This window comes from Monomorium pharaonis, chromosome 8, assembly GCF_013373865.1.
Source record: "Monomorium pharaonis isolate MP-MQ-018 chromosome 8, ASM1337386v2, whole genome shotgun sequence".
In the NCBI taxonomy this organism is placed as follows: Eukaryota; Metazoa; Arthropoda; class Insecta; order Hymenoptera; family Formicidae; genus Monomorium; species Monomorium pharaonis.
Genome location: NC_050474.1, coordinates 21,808,605 through 21,831,195, shown reverse-complemented (window position 1 = coordinate 21,831,195; position 22,591 = coordinate 21,808,605). Strand labels below are relative to the sequence as shown.

Genomic DNA, 22,591 nt, shown 5'->3' with positions numbered 1-22,591 from the left:
ATTAATTATCTTTGTTCGCGACATGTTTCGAATTGTAATCATCTAAATATCTCAAAATCAAATGTGCTTCATAAAAATATTAACATTATTAGTCCGCATCATTATCATTGAAAAGTGTGGAGTAAAAAAAGGATGTTAAGTCATTACTTATTAAACAATCTATATTGATTTTTTTGTTACATGGAAAATAAAATTTCCCGAGAATATGATTGATATACGATGTTTATCTTGAACCTCAATTTTATCGTATATAACTTTTTGATCAATTGAATAAATTTTCATCTTTTCATTTTTCTCAGAAAGTCTCGCGTTCAGAACCCTCGCGTTCAAGTTCAAGTTTCAAAGAGGAAGGCTGCAGCACACAGCGATTATTTCAAAGTTCTTTCTTTCCATTGTCATATAATGATGTGAAATATTAATGTTCAATGGGTTCAGATGTACATAGAAGTTTTCTACCTTTTGCCAAGGAAAAAATCGTCACGACGTAAAACATCACGATCAAATCTTTCATTTGCCGTCACTTTTTTTTCCTTCGATGTACATACAAGTCATCCCCAGTTGATTTTCGCACTATATATTATTCAGGTTAGACGACAACAATAGGTTTATATGGCCTGACGACTGTTTTCGTGATGCATGCCTGCTATGAGCTAAAACTTCTGATAAATTTAATGAGAAATGTCGAGGAACAATCACAAGAAAAATGGGAAGTGAACAGAAAATTGGATATGATGATCGAACATCAAATAAGATTTTGAAGCTAAAGATTTGGTAAGTTTTATTAAAATTATATATATCAAATGGCTTAATGTCCATATATGTAATAATTATTTGCTAATTGATTAACATAATCGAGAATGTATAAATTATTTTTCTTTTCTTATTTTTTAAATATACTGAATTAATACATTTTAATTTTTTGCAATTAATAGAAAATACTCTACAACAAGTGTGTCTATCATGTGTAATGCCTATCATCAGATAAAATTATTCATTCATTTTCTTAACAAAGATTATTTCTCATAAAGTATCAAGTTGCATTTAATGATATAATATTTAATAATAATAATAATAATTCAGAGATGCTTATAAAAAATTTGAACTTCTAAACGTCTTAAGTTTCAATTTTAATGCTGTCTAGCATTACTGTGTTCTGCAATAGCAAATATTGTAGGAAACTGCAATATTTGTCTATTTTGAATCAAAATCATTATTGTTTTTGGAAATTTATTTCACGTGATATTTAAATATCCGGAGCATGGAATCAAAAATTTTTTTGACTGAAACATAATTTTCACTATTTAAATATATTATTCTAATCAAAGAAATACAATGATGTAATGAACAAAAAATAATATTTCAAATATAGTCGCAGAATACACTTACTTTTAGAGATATTCCGCTAATTGTAAGTTATAAACTTGGTTTGCGTCTTGCTTACACTGCTGTTACTAGATTTCTTTTAAAAAATTTAACGTTAACTCTTTTATAACGTTCAGTAGAATGGCTTTCTGTTTCTTACTGTACAGACAGATAGGGGGAAAATCGCAAAGAAATCTTGCGCGTAACCTCTCCAGAAGTTTTTATACGTACAAGATAGACTTTAGTTATCATTTCTCCGGCGCGCAGGCGCAAGTGAATTATTAATTACCTTTGTTTGCAACGACGGACACACGCTGCAAACAGATTGTGTTTTATCTTTATATCGCACATTGCAGATGTATTTCCAGGCTACGCGATATCGTAGTATGAACAGTAAGAAATCCATATAAAAAATTGTAGAATCAATCCACCTCTCAAAATGTTTGCCAACAAAAATTATGAACGCGACATAGAGAACGTTTTTGTATTGAATCGCTTCTTCTCTCGCATGATAGGCATATGGCCATTCGTACACGCAAATTCCCTTCTTCCGGAGCTGTTGGAGACGATCACCGTAGTCCTCACGTGTTTCGTGTTTATCATCTGTGAACTAATTCCAATGTTGCTCTATATGTTCATGGTGCTGACGGACATTTCTAAAAGACTAAAATTCATGGGCAGCGTGGTATTCACGGTAGTGCAAATCATCAAGTACGTTTACATGCTGCTTTACAGAAGTCATGTGCGAAATTGTCTAATGCTGGTCGACGCGGACTGGCGAAACGTCGTCAATCCGAGCGATCGAATCTCGATGATCGACAGAATCAGAATTGGTAAACGTTTGATTGTGATGTGCGCCGTATTCGTATATCTGACTGGCGTAGCTCTTCGAATGGCCATACCGTTATCAATGGGGAAAATTGTTACACCACAAAATATCACAATCAGACCACTGTCAGGCCCGGCATATCTGATTATACTTGACGTGCAGCGTAGTCCAGTTTACGAAATTGTATATTTTATACAATTTCTATCGGGCTTTATTAAATATACGATTACGGTAGCAACCTTTAGTTTCGTGACTCTTTGCGCAATGCATTTTTGCGCACAGGCGGATATACTTATGACATTAATGAACGATTTCATAAACGAGAATCGACCGGAATATTTGAACAGAAGGTTGGCTACTGTCGTGGAGCGTCAAATCAAAATAAGAAAGTGAGTCTTTTCTTGTGTATAGTAGTAAGATCCATTCATTTATTTTTAAAAAAGTTTTTAAAAGTTTTTATGTATTCATTAAAGACTTTATCAAAGTTTACGCTTAATACACGGTAATACATTCTAATGCAAAGTGTACACAAAATGGGTGATGTGTAATCAAAGATATATAGAATTGTTAACTAATAACTTTTATTAAAAACAGTTTTCATATCTTTTTCGCCGTTTTACGTTTTAGTTTCTTACAATTGGTGCAAAACATCACTCAGTATCCAAGTTTGGCAGAAGTTCTGGGATCTTCTGCCATGTTATGCTTCGCAGGATATCACATTATCATGGTGTGCGAAAAGTATTTCCGCGACAATGACTTTTAAAGAAATATTAGTTTAGATAAATGTAATGCAAGATATGTGTGGTGTTATATGTAAAAACAAATTAACAAGATTTTCCAATTCACAGGGATGGGAAAATCATAATATCGTTGTTCTATGCTCATATATTCTTGCACTAATAATGTTAATGTTCAACATATTTATTTACTGTTATATGGGCGAGCAAGTCATTGAACAGGTATGCATCGAGTCGTATCATTAATATTATCATAAAACGTGATTATTTTTATTTACATCACTGACACTTATAATTGATAAAAAATTAGGGAGAAAAAATAGCATTAACGACATGCACCTTGGATTGGCACCGTCTTCCGAATACGAAAGCACGAGCATTAATTTTACTTATAACCATTTCCGAAATTCCATTAAAACTTAAAGCAGGAAATTTCATCGAGCTTTCCCTCAGAACATTTGGCAATGTAAGTGTGACTCAAATATTTTAAACTTATCTAATAACAAAACTATATAATATTACAATTTATCAAAAATTTTTATGGAAAAAGAGCAAAGAAGAGATTAATAAAGATAACAAATGCATTAATTTTAGATTACCAAGATGGCCGTAACATATTTAAATCTTATTCGATCAGCTTAATAAATCTTAGAATTAATCGTAAATAAATCATAGAGTAAAAGTATAGAGTATGGTATAGAGAAATGAAAATAATAAAATAGAAATAGTAATATAAATCTTGAAATATTTTCATTGGAAATAAATTTACAATTATTCGTAATAACTCATTGTGTAAATGTTGATCCAGATTTATTTTTCATCCAACTGATAAATGTGAATATAAAATGATAAAAATGTTCAAATAAAAGTCTTTTACATTACTTATTCATGATTTCATTACTTATTGAATGATATTTTACGCTGATGCTTTGTGCTATATAGAAAATAAAATTGTCTGGGGAATACAATCGGTATGTGAAGTTTACCTTAAACCTTAACTCTAGCGTTTTTTATCTTTCTCAGAAAGTTGACCCTCGCATTCAAGTTTAAGTTTCAAAGAGGAAGGCTGCAGCATACAGCGATTATTTCGAAGTTTTTTCTTACCATTGTCATGCCATAGTGATGTGAAATATTGATGTTCAATAGGCGCAGGTGTACATAGAAGTTGTCTGCCTTGTGCCAAGGGATAAATCATCACGGCGTAAAACATCATGATCAAATCTCTACCTTGCCATTACTTTTTTCTTCGATGTACAAGTCATCTACAGTTGACTTTCGCATTACATATTATTTAGATTAGTCGCTTATTCGGTAACAACAGATTTATATGGATAGGCGATCGTTTTCGTGATGCATGTCTATGGTGAGTTAAAACTTCTGAATTTAGTGAAAAATGTCATCGAGGAACGATGACAAAAAATGGGAAGTAAACAGGAAATTGGCTATAGTAGTCGAATATCAAATAAGAATTAAAGGTAAAGATTTAGTAATTTTTATTAAAATTATATGCATCAAATGGCTTAACGTATGTAATAATTATTTGCTAATTGATTAACAAAATATATATGTATCCGGAATGCATAAATTAAATCTCTTATTTTCTGAATTTGCTGATTTAATACAATTTAATTTTTTGCAATCAATAGAAAATATTCTACAACAAGTGTGTCTAACGCCTATCATCAGATCACGTGGGATTTAAATATCCAGAGTATGGCATCAAATATTTTCCTGAATGGAGCATTGTAATTTTCACTAAACATATTATACATTTTAATCGAAGAAATACAATGATGTAATGGACAAAAAATACTATTTCAAATGTACTCGCATGAAAAGTACACTTACTTTTACGGATATTCTGCTAGTTAAAAATTTTGGTTGCGTTTTGGTTACATTGCTGTTATTGTTAGTAAATTTCTTTTAAAAAACGTTAACTTTTTTATAACGTTCAGTGGAAGGTTTTCTATTCCTTACTGATGCAGACAGATAGAAAGAAAATGATAAAGAAATCTTGCACATAATCTCTTCAAAAGTTTTTATACATACAAGAAGGGTTTTAGCTACGACATGACTCTTCTCGGATACGCAGGCGCAAGTGAATTATTAATTACCTTTGTTCGCAACGACGGACACAAGCTGCGAACAGATTGTGTTTTGTCTTTATATCGCACATTACAGAAGTATTTCCATGCTACATGGTATCGTTATGAACTGAAAGAAATCCGTATAAAAAACTGTAGAACAAATTTACCTCTCGAGATGTTTGCAAACAAGTATTACGAACGCGACATAAAGAATGCTTTTGCGTTGAATCGCTTCTTCTTTCGCGTGATAGGCATATGGCCATTCGCGTACGCAAATTCCCTTCTTCCGGAACTGTTCGAGACGATCGCCTTAGTACTCGCGTGTTTCGTGTTTCTCATTTGTGAATTAATTCCAATGTTGCTCTATGTGTTTATGGTGCTGACGGACGTTCGGATAAGGTTGAAATTCACGGGCAGCTTGATATTCACGGCAGTGCAAATCATCAAGTACGTTTACATGCTGCTTTACAGAAGTCATGTGCGAAATTGTCTAATGCTGGTCGACGCGGACTGGCGAAACGTCGTCAATCCGAGCGATTACATCTCAATGATCGACAGAGTCAAAATTGGTAAACGTCTGATTGTGATGTGTGCCGTATTCGTCTACCTGAACGGCGTGGCTCTACGAATGGTCATACCATTATCAATGGGGAAAATTGTTACACCACAAAATATCACAATCAGACCACTGCCCTCCGCAGCATATCTGATTATACTTGATGTGCAGCGTAGTCCAGTTTACGAAATTCTATATTTCATACAGTTTTTGGCGGGCTTTATTAAGTATACAATTATCGTGGCATGTTTTGGTTTCGTGACTCTTTGCGCGATGCACTTTTGTGCGCAAGCGGACATACTTGTAACATTAATGAATGATTTCGTGAACGAGAATCGACCAGAAAACTTGAACAAGAGATTGGCTACTGTCGTGGAGCATCAAATCAGAATAAGAAAGTGAGTCTTTTCTTATGTATAGTAGTAAGATCTATTTATTTATTTTTAAAAATAATTCTAACGTATTTATTAGAGACTTTATCAGAGTTTGCGCTTAATACACGGTAATACATTCTAATACAAAATCTACGCAAAACGGGTAATGTGTCATCAAGTATGAAAGATAGGATTAAACACTAATAACTTTTACTAAAAACAGTTTTCATAGTTTTTTTTTCGTTATGTTTTACGTTTTAGTTTCTTACAATTGGTGCAAAGCATCGCTCAGTACCCAAGTTTAGTAGAAGTCGTGGGATCTTCCGTAATGTTATGCTTCGCAGGATATTACATTATCATGGTGCGAAAAGTGTTTACGCGACAATGAATTTTGAAGAAATATTAGTTTAGATAAATGTGACATAAGATACTTGTGGTGTTATATTCAATAAAAAATTAACAAGATTTTTTAATTTACAGGGATGGGAAGATCATAATATTATTATTCTGTGCTCATATATTCTTTCACTAATAATGTTAATGTTCAATATATTTATTTACTGTTACATGGGCGAGCAAATCGTTGAACAGGTATGCCTCGAGTCGTTTCATTAGTAATATGTGATTATTTTTATTTGTACCACTTATACTTATAATTGATAAAAAACTAGGGAGAAAAAATAGCATTAACGACATGCACCTTAGATTGGCACCGTCTTCCGAATACGAAAGCACGAGCATTAATTTTACTTATAACCATTTCCGAAAATCCATTAAAGCTTAAAGCAGGAAATTTCATCGATCTTTCCCTTAAAACATTTGGCAATGTAAGTGTGACTCAAATATTTAAAACTTATCTAATAATAAAACTATATAATATTACAATGTATCAAAAATTTTGTGTAAAAGAAGAACAAAGAAGAGATTAATAAAGATAACAAATGCATTTATTTTAGATTACCAAGATGGCCGTAACATATTTAAATCTTCTTCGATCAGTTTAATAAATTTTAATAATTAATCATAAATAGATCATAGAGTAAAATACGATATAGAGAAATACGAATTATAAAATAGAAAGAATAATATAAATCTTTAAATATTTTTGTTCGAAATAAATTTATAGTTATCCGTATTAACTCAGATTTTATTGTATAAGTATTGACTTAGATTTATTTTTCATCCAACTGATAAATGTGAATGTAAAATGAAAGAAATGTTTAGATAAAAGTCTATTACATTACTTATTAAATGATAGGTTACGCTGATGCTTTTTTGTTATATAGAAGATAAAATTTCCTGGGAAATCCGACCGGTATGTAAAGTTTACCTTAAACCTTAACTCTACCGCATATAACTTTTTATCTTTCGTAGAAAGTCAACCCTCGCATTCAAGTTCAAGTTCCAAACAGGAAGGCTGCAGCACACAGCGATCATTTCAGAGTTTCTTCTTACCATTGTCATAGCATCATGATGTGAAATATTCATGTTGAAAAGAACGCAGGTGCGCATAGCAGTTTTCGCATGCGTGCGACAGTCGATTTCCATCCTTACGTGGCGATCAGTAGCGATCGAGATTGCAGCTTACAAGCATAGGGTCGTCGTGAAATATCTTTTTATTTTTTTGCTGCGAGAGAGAACGTGTTATTAAACGTCCTTCTGTAATTCCACAATGAATCTCCTTTTAGACAAGCATCCGAATAAAAATTCCGAGCAAGATATAGAGTACGTTACCAAACAAAGTAACTTTCTTCTACGAATACTCGGCGTTTGGCCTTTACTTGACAGAGACCTGTCTGTCGCCGAATTGGCCTGTAAGATCCTTCTGATGACCATTTGCTGTAGTCTCGTTTGCTTCGAGAGCATTCCCATTTTACTGTATTGCATGTTCGTTACCGTGGAAGAACCGCGTGTCAAATTGATGATGGTCGCTCCTACGATCTATTCCTTTACCGCGCTCGCCAAGTACGCCGCTCTGATTGTTAACGAGAACGAGATCAGGAATTGCTTAAAACACATAAAAGACGATTGGAAGTTCATCGCGGTGTCGAACGCGAGGGACATCATGATGGAGAAGGCGAAGATCGGCAGAACAATGTTTACCATCTGCTGTGTTTTTCTATATTCCGCCGGTTTCTCTTATCACACAATCGTGCCGTTATCGCGGGGGAAATTCGTTACCGATGATAACGTAACGATCAGACCCTTGGCCTTCGCGGGTTATTTCGTTTTGTTCGACGAGCAGCGTAGTCCCGCTTATGAGATCGTGTTCGCGTTACAATTCTTTGGCGGATTCGTCATGTATTCCGTCACGATCGTGACTTACGGACTCGCTGCGCTTCTCGTCATGCACGCGTGTGCGCAGATGAAGATTTTGATGGTGTTAATGGAAGAGCTTGTCGACGAGCGAGCGTACGATGAGAAAAATACGAATGAAAAATTAGTGGCGGTAATTGAGCGTCAGATAAGGATACGAAAGTGAGGCTTTCTTTTCATCTTTATTAATTTCACGTCCTGGACCTGTTCTGCATTAGTATAATAATACAATTACTTTCAGCTTCCTGTATCTGGTGGAAGACACGCTGCAAAAAAGTAATTTGTTTGAAATATTAGCAAATACCATAATGATGTGTTTCATGGGATACTGTATCTTGACGGTAGGCAGAATGTTCAAATCGTGTCACGGTGAATAAAATGTTCCAGTCATTTATATTACCGCAATGTACATTCATTCATCCACATTTATTTATCGATAATTTATCGCGAGAATCTAACTGTTGAGTGCATGTTGAACAGGAGTGGCAAGACGGAAATGCCGCCAATGCGTTTACCTTTGTCGTTGCCCTAACTTCCGACATAGTTAATATATTTCTTCTGTGCTACATCGGCGAATATATTACAGCTACAGTAAGTTCATCGTGTTTCTTCGTTCAATTCTATCATTCTAGCGTTAGGTTTCAGTTGTATTTTAATATTTTGTCGTTACTATCGTATTTTTAAGAGTGTAGAAATAATACCTTACATAAGTGAAAGCAAGTCCTTACACGTTTATTACGATAGGCGGATGAAGTAGCTTGGAGAACAAGTATGTTAGAATGGTATCGTCTTCCAGCGAAGAGAACACGTGACATGGTGCTGATAATAAGTGTATCGCATATGCCATTAAGGATTACGGCGGGAAAATTTATCGTTCTCTCTTTAAAGACATTCGGCGATGTAAGCGAAACATATTTTTCTATTTGAAACATTGCAACATCCAAAATATAATTAATTTCATGTAGGATATATATCACTCCTTGATATTAGATATAATTCCTTAATAAAAACCATTTATTATTTTAGGTAATGAAATCAGCGGTTGTGTACTTCAATATACTTCGCACAGTTGCTGATTAAACAACGAAGAATAAAAAAACAAAAGTACAATCTGTTAATCATTCAAATGTTAGAAAATTCAGTAAGTATAACTAAGTAGATAGTAATATGCGGAATGATAAATTTTTCACAAATGTTATAATATATTTATTTATAAAATATTTAACAATGTGTCTTCTGAAACAAAATAACATACCTTGCAAAATACGTAATTTGATAATTATTTAACTAACTGACTCATGTAAAAGCGGTTTTGTTGTATTGACTGTGCACGCATATATCTACAATATCTACAATATCTACAATAGTTAAGTTAAACAGAGGAGACCCCGTAGAATATAATCAAAACTTCTTAGCTTCACAGTCAACATTATGCTTGTAAGTTAGAATTCAAAAAGAAAGAAAGGTTAAATGTAATGATTTTCCTAGTCACGGCAAAAGTCAACGCACGTAAGCGGATAAGAATACATTTCATGGAAAGCAATCTTGTCCCTCCAGTGGAAAAAAAAAGACGACTTCGTTTACAAACTTTTCTGCTTTTGTTCTCTCCTTTCACGCGACATTTAAATCTTTAAAATGCGCGAGCATATGCGCGAGCGATGAAATTGACTTCGCGGTCAGGTAAAGTGCCCTTCGATGACAGGTGGCGGATTCAGTTCGCGTTCAGGTACCGCATTAAACGCACGTCACGAGGACTGGATAAAGCCCGAGAGTAGCGCAAAATATTCGTCAAGGTCCGCAGAAAAAAAATGCCGCGAAACGAGCATCATCAAAACGATGTTTTGTACATCATGCAACCAACTAGCAAAATTTTGCGTGCGATCGGTGTTTGGCCCTCCATCCGTAAAGAAAGATCCGTATACACGAATGCTCAAAATCTCTTACTAATCTGTATATCTTATACTCTCCTCTCTTCCGATCTTATACCCGGTACCCTTTACTGGTTGATGGGTGGAACGACGCAAGTTCGACTACAGCTGATTCCTCCTCTTTTCTACGACATTATGTCCATGATTCAATACAGTATCTTCATATTTCGCTGTGATCAGCTCAGGCAATGCTTGAAGCATGTTGAGGAGGATTGGAAGAATATCTTCAGCGTGGATGTACGGAACATTATGTTAAAATCCGGGAGAACGGGGAAGCGTCTGGTTACAATCTGTGGAATCTTCATGTACAGCGGCGCCATTACTTTCCGAACAATCCTGCCGCTAGCGCAAGAAAAGATCGTCACCGATCAGAATGTCACGTTGAGAAACTTAGCCTGTCCGGGTTACTTCTTTTCCCTTGACGTGCAAGTCAGCCCTTTTTACGAGACGGTCTTTGTAATCCAATTTCTATCGTCTATCGTTACAGTCTCGATCGTGACAAGTGCATGCGGCCTCACGGCGATTTTCGTGATGCATGCTTGCGGCCAACTGAAAATCCTTATCAATTTGATGAGAGACCTCGTGCAGAAACAGTGGCAAAAGGAACATGAAGTGGATAAGAAACTAGCTGAGATAATCGAGCATCAAATAAGAGTGCGCAAGTAAGTCCGTCAGTTACAAATGTTATTCGTACTCAATAGTTTTAGCATTCACACTGATGAAAATGTGCTATATTAATAATATTTTATAATAATGTGAATAAAAATCAATGAAAATGATTAATTTCCTGTTCATTCATATTATTAATACTTATTTAATTACTGGTTCAAATAGTTTTAATTGATATAATCAATTTTAGTTTTTTACGATTGGTACAACATACCTTGCAGGAAATATATCTGATGGAAATTCTGGTGAATTCGATAACTATCTGCATTTTAGTGTATTTTATGACAATGGTTCGTAAGTTGACAAATTAATTTTAATAACGGAAATAAATTAAATTTTTTGGCACATTAAAATAAAAAAGAGAAAAAAAATATTCGATAATTATTCAGGATTCAGAATTTTTATCTAATTTCTAATTTAAATTTTTATTGGCAAGTTTTATTGGCAAAATTATTATAGATTTTATAATTGATTAATAATAATTTAATAATAATATATTACATAAACCATAATTGCATACATTTACATATTTGTAGGACTGGCAAAATAGAAATATAACATCTGTATGTACTTATTTGATAAGTATTGTAAACGTGACAATCCACATATTTCTATTTTGCTATACCGGTGAACAGCTTACTAGTCAGGTCAGTCTTAAAAATATTAACGTGTTCGATTTTTAATGCGTTTTTAATTTTAAATGACAAAGTTAACAATAGAACACATTATTCTATATATAATTAAAATAATTTATCTTTGAATTATTTGCAATTAAAGTTGCATTCACTTTTATTAAAAATTCTAACGGTCACTGTTTTGTAATATATATAAAATAAGTTTTATGAATATCTTTATAAATAATGATAAAAGAAATACAGAAAATGTGTTGCAATATTTTTGAAATAGCAAATGAAAATTTGATGAAAAGAAATTTTATGGTGGTTCATTGCTACGTGATGATAAATCCAATGATAGGCGGAAAAAGTAGCCATTGCATCCTGTGAACTTGAATGGTATCGTCTTCCGGACAGAAAAGCGCGCAGTGTCATATTGTTGATGATTATGTCTAATGCGCCGACCAAAATCTCCGGTGGAAAGTTCATTGATCTCTCGCTCAAAACATTTGGTGGTGTAAGTAAATTTGAATTAGTTCACTTATTATAAAATTATATTATATTTTTAAAAAAATATGTTGAAACTTTTTACATAAAGTATAGCTGTTTATCATCGTACGATATAAGTATTAGTATTCTACATCCGTATATAAATAGTAATCCGACATATAAATAGTAACTGGATAATTTTTAGCATCTTTTTTATAAAATAAATATATACATATATATATATATTTTATTAATCATATGTTTGCTATTTATAATCATAGTATGATTGTTTTTTGAGAACAAATCGGAATAGAAAATTAAATTTATCTTTTAGGTCGTGAAAACATCTGGAGCTTATTTTAATATGCTCCGAAATGTAATAAATTAAATATTTCAATTTTAATAGTTAAAATTGTAACGTAAGTGTTGTACTTGATAGTCATCATATCATATTGTATAAATAATTATGAGTTGAATACAAAATCTTTTAATGCAATGTTAATATAATGCAAAAATCATATATTACTGAACAATTCATGTCATTTAACGCATTCATTAACGTGTAACTTTATTTGTAATATGAAGAAATAAATGACATACCTGTTATTCTTTTCAGGAGATTAAAAAAATTAATTAATATTATTAGCTGATACAAATCAGAATATACATATTTGATATGCCACAATCAAAACTCTAGCTTCCTAAGTATTATACTACAATCATAAGTTGCAACGTAGGAAAACGTAAAGATAAACATGATCGTTTTCCTCATTGCTACAAAGATTGACGAATGAATAAGAATACTTTCCTTGCAAAATTATCATCCCTCTCGACAAGTAACTTTCCTCGCAACTTTCTGTAATCTCTGTTCTCCACGTAACATTTGAATTCTTAACGCGTGCAAACGCACAGGTGAGCTCTGGTTGAGTTTATTTCGCGATCAACTTTTATCTTCGATCTTCAGTCGTGATTCACGACGTGAATTAAAACATTATGATCTGTATTCACATCTAATCTTGTTTTACATCTAATGGTAAAGACAGAATGACAAAAAAGCGCATTAACATCTTTACAAGCGGGTTTTAAATATAAGTCCAAGTAATTAAGAATTACTTATATATTTCAGATTATAGAAATAGTTACTAATATTTGAATATGCATCAATGTATAATTTAATGTTCTAATCAAATCTAAAATTGTAATTATCAAACTGTTATCTACACATATTACATTATATTTCACACATTTTAATACATCATATTTTAAAAAACAATGACACATATGTATAACATATAGATTAATGTAATATAGGTACATATATCACATTGTACACATTTTATAATTTTATTGTATATTGCGTAACGGAGAAGTTATTTTTATGGTATTATAACTCAGATAGAACAATACCTACGAAGCAGGAAAAAGCTATAACTTTTCTCTAGTTGTTCTAGGGAAGGTTATATGAATAAAAATACATTTCAAGGAAAGCAAAGCCCTTTGATTCTTAGGCGATTTAACTTTTAAACTTCCATTTCGAGCTTAGTCAAGAATTCCAAACATACGTTATTACGCATTCGTTTGACGTGACTAGTCAATTGTTCGGAACGCAAGCGCATTTACGTACCGAGTTAACCTCTGGACTAGAAGGCAGTTTTCTGCCATCAGTGATGAAGAAACACGCGTCCACTATATTTCACGCGCGTTTTGCATCACGTTTCGTACGACAAATCCATAACGTTACAGGTAGTCGTACTATTTTATAAAAATACACTCGCGCTAGAAATGTACCCAAATAAAAATTACACCAACGACATAAAATACACTACACAACTAAATCGCATCATTTGCCACCTACTGGGTGTTTGGCCGGATGCAGAATTCTCGTTTCTCAAAAATCTCAAAAGCAATTCGTTAATATTGAGCTGCTTTTTCCTTCTCGGTTGCGAGCTAATCCCGACAATTCTGTACGTAGTGTTCATAGAGAAACGAACTCGCGTCAGATTGAAGCTTATATCATCTATACTTTTCACGACAGTTGCGGTTCTCAAGTACTTTTTCCTGGTGCTTAGCAAAAACCAAGTAAGAAATTGTCTAGCGCAAGTGAAAGACGATTGGCAAAATGTCGTGAGCGCGAGGTCTCGTAATTCTATGATTAACAAAGCCAAGATTGCAAAGCGTTTGCTCGTCCTCTGCGGTATATTCATGTACACCTCTGGCTTGTATTTTCGTACTATCGTGCCGCTAAGCAAAGGAAAGTCCGTAACCGATCAGAACATCACGATCAGGCATTTACCATGCCCAAGTTATTATGTTCTGTTCAACGGGCAAATCAGTCCCGCGTACGAAATCATGTTCTTTATACAGTTCTTCTCCGGATTCATCAAGTACACCATTACGGTGGCGATCTGCAGCCTCGCCGCTCTCTTTGTTATGCATCTATGTGGGCAGCTGGAAATATTAATGGCATTAATAGACAACCTAATAAACGAAACGGAAGAAACGAATTTAAATAGAAGGCTAGCTTTGGTCGTGGAACATCAGATCAAAATGCGAAAGTAAGTTTTGTCCATGTCTATTTTGTATTAATTATATTTCTATACCTATGGAGAAAATCTTATAATATAATATTATTATTAAAAATATTATTATGATAAGCAGTAAACGCGGACCAAGGATGGATTTACGAAAATGTTCACTACTTTTTTCATCAAATTATATACCATAGTATTTACTAACTTATAATATAATTCTTTAAAAGTTCATCTTATGATTCGTGACGAATATTGTACATAATATTTTTTTATATAAAATTTTCTCCGTGTATATTCACATTTATTATTATTTATTATCAAGATAAGAGCATCTGCAAAATGTATTAAATTTTATTACAAACATTAATCGTCATATTCATACGCGATCTTTTTTGTATTATGATCCCGTTCTTTCCTTTTGGCAGATAAAAATTTTCTAACAAAAATTTGTGCGCGTCCCTTTATAGTTTCTTGCGATTGGTGCAGAACACTTTGGAACATACGAGCTTGTTAGAAGTAATGGGATGTACGATAGTTGTATGTCTCCTAGGACACGATATTATCACGGTGCGCGTAAATATTTTGCTGTAACTCGCGCAATTTAAAAGTAGAAGCTATTTCGTTACATTTAACATATGCCTTACTCTGCATATACAAATAATTAAATACAACTATCATGAATATTATAATTATAATATATATAATTATCTTGTAGGAATGGGAAGATCAAAATGTGATATCTATGTGTTCCTATATTATTCTGCTCACGTCAATTGGCTTCAACATTTATATTTTTTGTTTTATTGGTGAACAACTTTCCATAGAGGTATTGCATTACAACTGTTTATCATACATCACAAATTTTTATAAATAAAATCCTTATAATACATTTAATAATAAGTAGTGAGACAGAAAATATATCAAACCCGGTTTATCCGATTTTTTAATCTTATGTTTACATCATGTTAATGAAAGGGAGAGAAATTAGCATTAACAGTATGTACATTGGCTTGGTACCGTCTTCCGAATGCGAAAGCACGATCACTGATATTAATCATCGCAATGTCGATTGTTCCGAAGAAACTTAGAGCAGGAAAGTTCTTTGATCTTTCCATCAGGACATTCGGTGATGTAAGTAACAAGTGTTTACTGGTAAAAAATAATTAACAAAAATAACATTATATTACATTCTAGGTTGTTAAGACAGCTGTGACGTATCTTAATTTTATTCGAAAAATGATGGAGTAATATTTTGATGCTTTGTACAAAAATATCTAACTGTATATCTTTATTGTAGAAATGTAACCATTCAGTAGAAATATTAATTATTTTAGCAGAAGTATTAACATAAGAATAAAAATATTAAGCTAGAAAATGTTATGTAACACAAATTTACTCTAATTTAAACATACTATAAAAAAAATACGGTATTTTGAATATTTTTTAATTTATGTACTGGATCTTCTATGTGCATTTTTAAAAGAACACAAGTTCAAATTACGCTTATTTTAAATTATTGGATGGGTTGAATAAAATATTATAGCATATATATATATATATATATATATTAAAATAAAAAAAAAGAACAAAAATTAATTATTCAGGATTCCGAATTTTTATTTAAATTTCAATTTAAATTTCAGATTCCCATGATGATGCACATTTCGTAGACAAATAATCATTTCAGATTTCATAACTGACTAGTAATATAATTCAATAATATAATTCAATAAATATAATTATTTAAAGCATTTATATTTATAGGACTGGCAAAATAAGAATATAAAAATACAACATCTGTATCGACTTACTTGATAAGTACTACAAACGTGACACTCCACATGTATCTATTTTGCTATACCTATGAACAGCTTACAAATCAGGTAAATGTCTCACAAATGTTAACGTATTTGATTTTTAGTATAAGTAAAAATAACAAAGTTAGCAATACAGTAATAATCATGTAATGTATTCATTAACACACTTTATTTGTAATAAGAATAAATGGCATACGTTATTCTTTTCATGAGATAAAAAACATTAATATAAGTTGATGCAAATTAGAATATTCAACATAAGACAATTAAAACTGCAACTTCCTGATTAGTATTATGTTCTAGTGACAAGTTGTAATGTAGGAAAATATAAAGATAAAAACGATCGTTTTCCTACTTGCTACAAAGACCGATGAATGGATAAGAATACCTTGCTTGAAAAGCAATCGTTTCTCTCGACAAGTAATTTCCTTTACAAACTTTATCGCAGTAGCCTCTGTTCTCCACGCAACATTTGAATTCTTAACGCGTGCAAACGCACAGGTGAGCTCTGGTTATTCAACTTTTATCTTTCATCTGCAGCCGTGTGTGTGTGTGTGTGTGTGTGTGTGTGTGATTCATGACACGAATTAAAACATCATAGCCATATGCAGAACGTATACTTATAAAAATGTTAAAATACACTGACATCTTTACAAGCGTTTTAAATATAGGTTTAAATAATTAAAAATATATTTTGGAGTATAATTGAGTACATTTTAATATGAATTAAAATATAATTCAGTATTTTAAATCAAGAAGTAACGCGCATAGAAGTTATTTTTGCGGTAATGTAACTGAGACAATACCGAGTCTACGAAGCAGGAAGAAACAGTTGTAACTTTTCCAGTTGTCTGCGGTTAGGAAAGGTTGAATAAAAATACATATGAAGGGAAAGCAATCCCTCTGATCCTTGAGTTTTCACTTTTATAAACTTCATTTCGAGTCTACTCAAGAATTCCGAACGCACGTTATTACGCATTCGTTTGACGTGACTAGTCTATTGTTCGGAACGCAAGCGCATTCACGTACCGAGTTTTCCTCTGGACTAGAAGACAGCTCGCTGTCATCAGTGATAAAGAAACACGCATCGAGTCGCGTTTTGCATTACGTTCCGTATAACAAAGCTATAAAGTCACGAAGTCGCCTTACTTTGTAATAATATACTCACATTAGAAATGTACCGGAATAAAAATTACAGAAACGATATAAAGTACACAACACAATTAAATCGCTTCATTTGCCAACTATTGGGCATATGGCCGGATGCAGAACCCTCGTTTCTCAAAAATCTCAGAAGCATCTCGTTAATATTGGCTTGTTTCTTTCTTCTCGGTTGCGAGCTAATTCCGATAACCCTGTACGTAGTATTCATAGAGAAACGAACCCGCGTCAGATTAAAAGTTATATCATCTATAACTTTCACGACAGTTGCGATTCTCAAGTACTTCTGTCTGGTGCTTAGCAAGAACCAAGTGAGAAATTGTCTAGCGCGAGTGAAGGACGATTGGCAAAATGTCGTGAGCGCAAACTCTCGTAATTCTATGATTGACAAAGCCAGGATTTCGAGACATTTGTTTATCCTCTGCAGTATATTTATGTACACTGCTGGCGTGTATTATCGTATTATCGTGCCATTAAGTAGGGGAAAAACCGTCACCAAGCAGAACATCACGATCAGACATTTACCGAGTCCGGGTTATTATATTCTGTTCAACGAGCAGAACAGTCCCGCGTACGAACTTTTGTTCATTATACAGGTTTGTGCCGGATTCATCAAGTACACTATCACAGTGGCGATCTGCAGCCTTACTGCTCTCTTCGTTATGCATATATGTGGGCAACTGGAAATACTGATGATACTACTAGACAATCTGGTAAACAAAACGGAAGAAAAGAATTTGAATAAAATGCTAGCCCTGGTCGTGGAACATCAAATAAAAATACGGAAGTAAGTTTTGCGCCAATCTCATGTCTATTTCGTATTAGAGAGAGTTTCTATTTTTATATCTATATTCATTTATTATTATTTATTATCAAGATGAGCGTTAGCGAAATCGATTAGATTTCGTTACAAAAGTATACAATATACATCATATTAATACGCGATCCGTTTTGCATTAATGTTTTGTTCTTTCTTATTTATATGTATCAGGTAAAAATGTCTAATGAAAACTTGTGCGTTTTATAGTTTCTTACAATTGGTGCAGAACACTTTGGAAAATGCAAGCTTGTTAGAAATAGTGGGCCGTACAATAGATGTATGTTTCCTAGGATACAATATTATTGTGGTGCGCCTAAATAATTATGCAATTATAGTAACTTGCACAATTTAAAAGTAGCTATTTCGTTAAGCTTAAGAAACATATTATTTTGCACATACAATGATTAACATTAATAGAATCATCATATGCATTATAATTATATATAACAATTTTATAGGAATGGGAAAATCAAAATGTTGTATCTATGTGCTCTTATGTCATTCTGCTCACATCAATGACTTTCAACATTTTTATTTTTTGTTTTATTGGGGAAGAACTTTCCGTAGAGGTATTATATCACAAATTTATCGTGAATCACAATTTTTTGTTGTAGTTAAAATCCTTACTATGCATTTAATAAGTAATGAAACAGAAAATATATCGATAACATTTTTCCGATTTTTATCGTATCCTTACAACTTGTTAATAAAATTTAGGGAGAGAAATTAACATTAACAGTGTGTACACTGACCTGGTATCGTCTTCCAAATGCGAAAGCACGAGCACTGTTATCAATTATAGCTATGTCAATTGTCCCGACAAAACTTAGAGCAGGGAAGTTCTTTGATCTTTCCATCAAAACTTTTGGTGACGTAAGTAATGGATATGTTTATTAATAAAAAAAAATTAACAAAAATTACATTATATTATATTCTAGGTTGTTAAAACATCCGTGGCATATCTTAATTTTATGCGAAAAATGACATGATTAATAACTTGATATTTTAAAATATCTGTCTATATTCTTTAAATATAGCCATTTAATAGAAATATTAATTATTAGAAAAATTAATATAAGACTTAAAGATATTGAACTTAGTAAAGTATTGAACTAAAAAATGTTATGTGACACAAAAATACTTTAAATAAATACACCTAGGAAAAGTACAACATTTTGCAAATATCAGTTGTGTTTTCGATTTCCATTTGAAATTTATAACATGTGTTAATAAAACTAGGAAAAAATTAGCATAAATTTTTATATTGTAACTCCCATAATCATTTATAGTTATTCGATCATTTTTATTTATCATTTTTCTACAATAATATATTTCAACACAAACAACTGATTAACGTACCATTAAAAAATCAATATGGCATCTGGTGGGTTCGCTATTTTTTCCTCACAATTCTCTCATGCTTTCTAAAGTCGCTAGACTTCCCGTCGCGGTGCTTTCTCTCTCGACCATGAACGTTCCAACAACTTTCGTAATTTCTCCGTGATTTGCAAGAGGGAGAAAGGAAGTAAATAACAATCGTTACATCTACTATTAAATCAATCCTTTACCTCTTCCGCTTTTGTCAAAAAACATAAGTGCACATTGACATTCACGCTATAGTTTTCTTAACATTCATTTTTAACATCTTCACACTGTTTCATCAGTGAACACTTAAAGTCTGTAAATTTCAACTAAATATAGATATATACATATATTTGCAGTACTATTAATATCATAAATTAACACAGAAAGATTAACACTGAATTCTTTTATATTACTAAGCTGGAGAAACGAAATGCATATTCTTTATATACATCTGTACACATTTTTGTATTCATATTATCGTTACAGAATTTATAAAAGATAAAGGATTTTTTAACTGTGAGAATAATGTATGTATATACATATAATATTTTACTTACATGACATTCTGCTCGTAGCGATATATGGAACAAAAAAAAATATATATATATAACTTTATCCTTTCTGATTTTCGTAAACTTTACAAAATCGTACAATGCCACGCGTCGCATGGCAATCATTCTCTTTACTCGGCAGTATTGCATTTGTGTGACAATTTAACAGGTAAAATTCCAAACCCTTTCGTGTAATTTAGTCATTATGCGCAGACGTTTTATGCACGCAAGCGCGCTACACACTCTGCTCTTATCGCAGAGAGACCACTCATCGACACATATACCTGTCCAGTTCTGTTTCTTCTAGTCCCGCCTAACTGTCTGTCAGCTATAGTCAGCTATAGTAATCCGACCGTAGCATAAAAAAAGTTAATAAAATTCAAAAAAATTTTTAGTATTTGAGAAAAGACAATACAAAAGTAAAATTTGAAATTCAAAATTCAATCACGTATTAAATTAAAAAAAAAAAAACGTTACATAAAGTCTAATCATGAAAGTCTCATCGAAAACGAGTAGATATGAAAACGATTTCAATTATGCCGTACAAGTGACCCGTGTTATTCTGCGAGCAATCGGCGCATGGCCAGTTTCCAATTACGCTTCCACCGTGGAAAGAATCGCAATTCGCTTACAAAACTTCATTTGCTACTTTTTATTCGCGTTCATCATCATACCGGGTCTTCTGCGGGTGTTTCTGAAAGAACACGAGTTCAAACGTAGGGTCAGATTGCTTGCGCCTCTTCTGAATTGTGGGATGGGTTGGATGAAATATAGTTTGCTCATAAATCACGCGAGGGAGATTCAGTCTTGCCTAAAACAAGCGCGACATGATTGGAGAGACACGGTCGACGAGGACGATCGGAAAACGATGTTATCCACAGCGAAGGTAGGCCGGAAGTTCGGGATCTTCTCTGCTGTCTTTATGTACGTCGGCGGACTGTCTTACCGCACCCTCGTGCCGTTGTCAAAGGGCCGTATGCTCACACCGATGAACACTACGGTGAGAGCACTGGCATGCCCGAGCTACTTCATCAAGTTCGATGGCGAAGTCTCGCCGGCGTACGAGGTCGTCTTCACTCTGCAATTCTTCGCAGGACTGATCACCTATTCGGTAAGAGTAGGCGCGGCCGGACTGGCTGCATTTTTCATCATGCATGTTTGTGGACAACTGAGGATTATAATGGGCAAGCTGCAGCATCTCAACGACATGCCGAATCCCAACGATCGAGCTGTCGCGATATTGCTGGCTGATATCGTAGAGCATCAGATAAAAGTGAAAAGGTGTGTCTAATAAAAAAAATTTTATATAGATGTAAGACTTGATTAATATCGTTAAGTGCGAATAACTACAAAATAAAATTGATGTAATTAGCATGTTATTATATTTTAGCTGCGATAATTTCTCTGTTTCATTTTTATGCCTATAAAAATAGATTGCAACAGATCATGTTTAAATTAATATTATGAGTCATAAACTAAAATAACTTATAATTATCATAAATATCATGTAGCAAATACTGAATTATTATTTTACTTATTTTGGCATTTTATCAAATATATTCCAGGACAAATGCTGCATAAATATTATAATTATCACTAAATAGATAAATTATTCGTTTACAGTTTTCTAAAACAAGTAGAAGAAACTATGCGTTATGTGTGGTTAGTGGAATTAATGGGCTCTGCTGTACTTTTATGTCTTTCAGGGTACTATATTATTATGGTAATAATCACGAGTATTTTTTACGAAACTCTTATCTATGTATAATAATTGAACAATTAAACTAATTTTTGCTAAATTAAAATTGTGATAATATTTTAATAAAAAATCGGAATAAATAATAAACTTTTTATATGGCAATTATGTTAACTTTATAGGAATGGGAAAATAATGACTCAACAGCCATGTTAACAATGTCTGTAATGCTTACATCTTTCACTTTTTCCATTTTTACTAATTGCTATGTCGGTCAACAGTTGACAAATCAGGTAGCAAGTTTGATGTTTACTTTAACCGACTGCATGCTAGCGTGTTAAAAACGTTTTGACATTATTCAGAAATATACTTAATTATAACAGAGCATCAGCCTTGGATTAAAGACATCTACGATAAATTGGTATAGTCTCCAGTACAAAAGAGCTCGTTCTTTAATCTTGATAATGGCAATTTCCAACATTCCGGAGAAAATCTCTGCAGGTAGAATGATAGAAATGTCCCTGCCTACATTCAGTAACGTAAGTATGGAAATTTGTCTCATTTTTATTCACCGGTAATAAATTATTCGTTTGTTTCGTTAATTTTATAGATCGTTAAAACATCAGTGGCATATTTTAATATGCTTGTAAAATTCGGATAATTTTGTTGAAATAATTATCATAACAATG

General features: G+C 32.8%; 5 protein-coding genes across 5 annotated transcripts; all 5 read left to right on the top strand.

Moving 5' to 3' along the window:
• The first annotated feature begins 943 nt into the window (after positions 1 to 943).
• Positions 944 to 6,990, top strand: LOC105834984. Its single transcript, XM_036290904.1, has 10 exons — positions 944 to 2,580; positions 2,819 to 2,918; positions 3,040 to 3,150; positions 3,239 to 3,394; positions 3,523 to 3,564; positions 4,981 to 5,969; positions 6,207 to 6,306; positions 6,426 to 6,536; positions 6,617 to 6,772; positions 6,902 to 6,990. The coding sequence occupies exons 1-10, from the start codon at positions 1,802 to 1,804 to the stop codon at positions 6,947 to 6,949; spliced, it is 2,592 nt and encodes an 863-aa protein (XP_036146797.1). The 5' UTR covers positions 944 to 1,801; the 3' UTR covers positions 6,950 to 6,990.
• A 124-nt stretch (positions 6,991 to 7,114) lies between these two features.
• Positions 7,115 to 8,456, top strand: LOC105834976. Its single transcript, XM_028190298.2, has one exon. It carries the CDS (start codon positions 7,618 to 7,620, stop codon positions 8,425 to 8,427), a length of 810 nt encoding a protein of 269 aa, XP_028046099.1. The 5' UTR covers positions 7,115 to 7,617; the 3' UTR covers positions 8,428 to 8,456.
• Positions 8,457 to 10,050: 1,594 nt separating this feature from the next.
• LOC105834979 lies at positions 10,051 to 16,022 on the top strand. The gene is made up of 8 exons (XM_036290903.1): positions 10,051 to 10,851; positions 11,049 to 11,148; positions 11,395 to 11,537; positions 13,635 to 14,516; positions 14,960 to 15,059; positions 15,208 to 15,318; positions 15,468 to 15,623; positions 15,687 to 16,022. Exons 1-8 carry the CDS (start codon positions 10,070 to 10,072, stop codon positions 15,738 to 15,740), a joined length of 2,328 nt encoding a protein of 775 aa, XP_036146796.1. The 5' UTR covers positions 10,051 to 10,069; the 3' UTR covers positions 15,741 to 16,022.
• LOC105834980 lies at positions 16,023 to 19,463 on the top strand. The gene is made up of 5 exons (XM_036291358.1): positions 16,023 to 18,257; positions 18,498 to 18,567; positions 18,749 to 18,859; positions 19,008 to 19,163; positions 19,229 to 19,463. Exons 1-5 carry the CDS (start codon positions 17,485 to 17,487, stop codon positions 19,277 to 19,279), a joined length of 1,161 nt encoding a protein of 386 aa, XP_036147251.1. The 5' UTR covers positions 16,023 to 17,484; the 3' UTR covers positions 19,280 to 19,463.
• Positions 19,464 to 19,599: 136 nt separating this feature from the next.
• On the top strand, positions 19,600 to 22,581 carry LOC105834985 (odorant receptor 4). Its single transcript, XM_028190297.2, has 5 exons — positions 19,600 to 21,487; positions 21,830 to 21,929; positions 22,085 to 22,195; positions 22,286 to 22,441; positions 22,513 to 22,581. Exons 1-5 carry the CDS (start codon positions 20,697 to 20,699, stop codon positions 22,561 to 22,563), a joined length of 1,209 nt encoding a protein of 402 aa, XP_028046098.1. The 5' UTR covers positions 19,600 to 20,696; the 3' UTR covers positions 22,564 to 22,581.
• Positions 22,582 to 22,591: the final 10 nt, after the last annotated feature.

Excerpts from the sequence above, each read along its gene's own strand:
- LOC105834985 (XM_028190297.2), top strand. The coding sequence starts at position 20,697 with ATGAAAGTCTCATCGAAAACGAGTAGATATGAAAACGATTTCAATTAT. Across the intron at positions 21,930-22,084 it reads CAGGGTACTATATTATTATG|GAATGGGAAAATAATGACTC; the intron begins GTAATAATCACG and ends TTAACTTTATAG. Across the intron at positions 22,442-22,512 it reads CCCTGCCTACATTCAGTAAC|ATCGTTAAAACATCAGTGGC; the intron begins GTAAGTATGGAA and ends TTAATTTTATAG.
- LOC105834984 (XM_036290904.1), top strand. The coding sequence starts at position 1,802 with ATGTTTGCCAACAAAAATTATGAACGCGACATAGAGAACGTTTTTGTA. Across the intron at positions 3,395-3,522 it reads CCCTCAGAACATTTGGCAAT|ATTACCAAGATGGCCGTAAC; the intron begins GTAAGTGTGACT and ends CATTAATTTTAG. Across the intron at positions 6,773-6,901 it reads CCCTTAAAACATTTGGCAAT|ATTACCAAGATGGCCGTAAC; the intron begins GTAAGTGTGACT and ends CATTTATTTTAG.
- LOC105834980 (XM_036291358.1), top strand. The coding sequence starts at position 17,485 with ATGTACCGGAATAAAAATTACAGAAACGATATAAAGTACACAACACAA. Across the intron at positions 18,258-18,497 it reads CATCAAATAAAAATACGGAA|TTTCTTACAATTGGTGCAGA; the intron begins GTAAGTTTTGCG and ends TGCGTTTTATAG. Across the intron at positions 18,860-19,007 it reads GGGAAGAACTTTCCGTAGAG|GGAGAGAAATTAACATTAAC; the intron begins GTATTATATCAC and ends AATAAAATTTAG.
- LOC105834976 (XM_028190298.2), top strand. The coding sequence starts at position 7,618 with ATGAATCTCCTTTTAGACAAGCATCCGAATAAAAATTCCGAGCAAGAT.
- LOC105834979 (XM_036290903.1), top strand. The coding sequence starts at position 10,070 with ATGCCGCGAAACGAGCATCATCAAAACGATGTTTTGTACATCATGCAA. Across the intron at positions 11,538-13,634 it reads AATATTAACGTGTTCGATTT|AAACACGCGTCCACTATATT; the intron begins TTAATGCGTTTT and ends TCAGTGATGAAG. Across the intron at positions 15,060-15,207 it reads TAGGACACGATATTATCACG|GAATGGGAAGATCAAAATGT; the intron begins GTGCGCGTAAAT and ends ATTATCTTGTAG.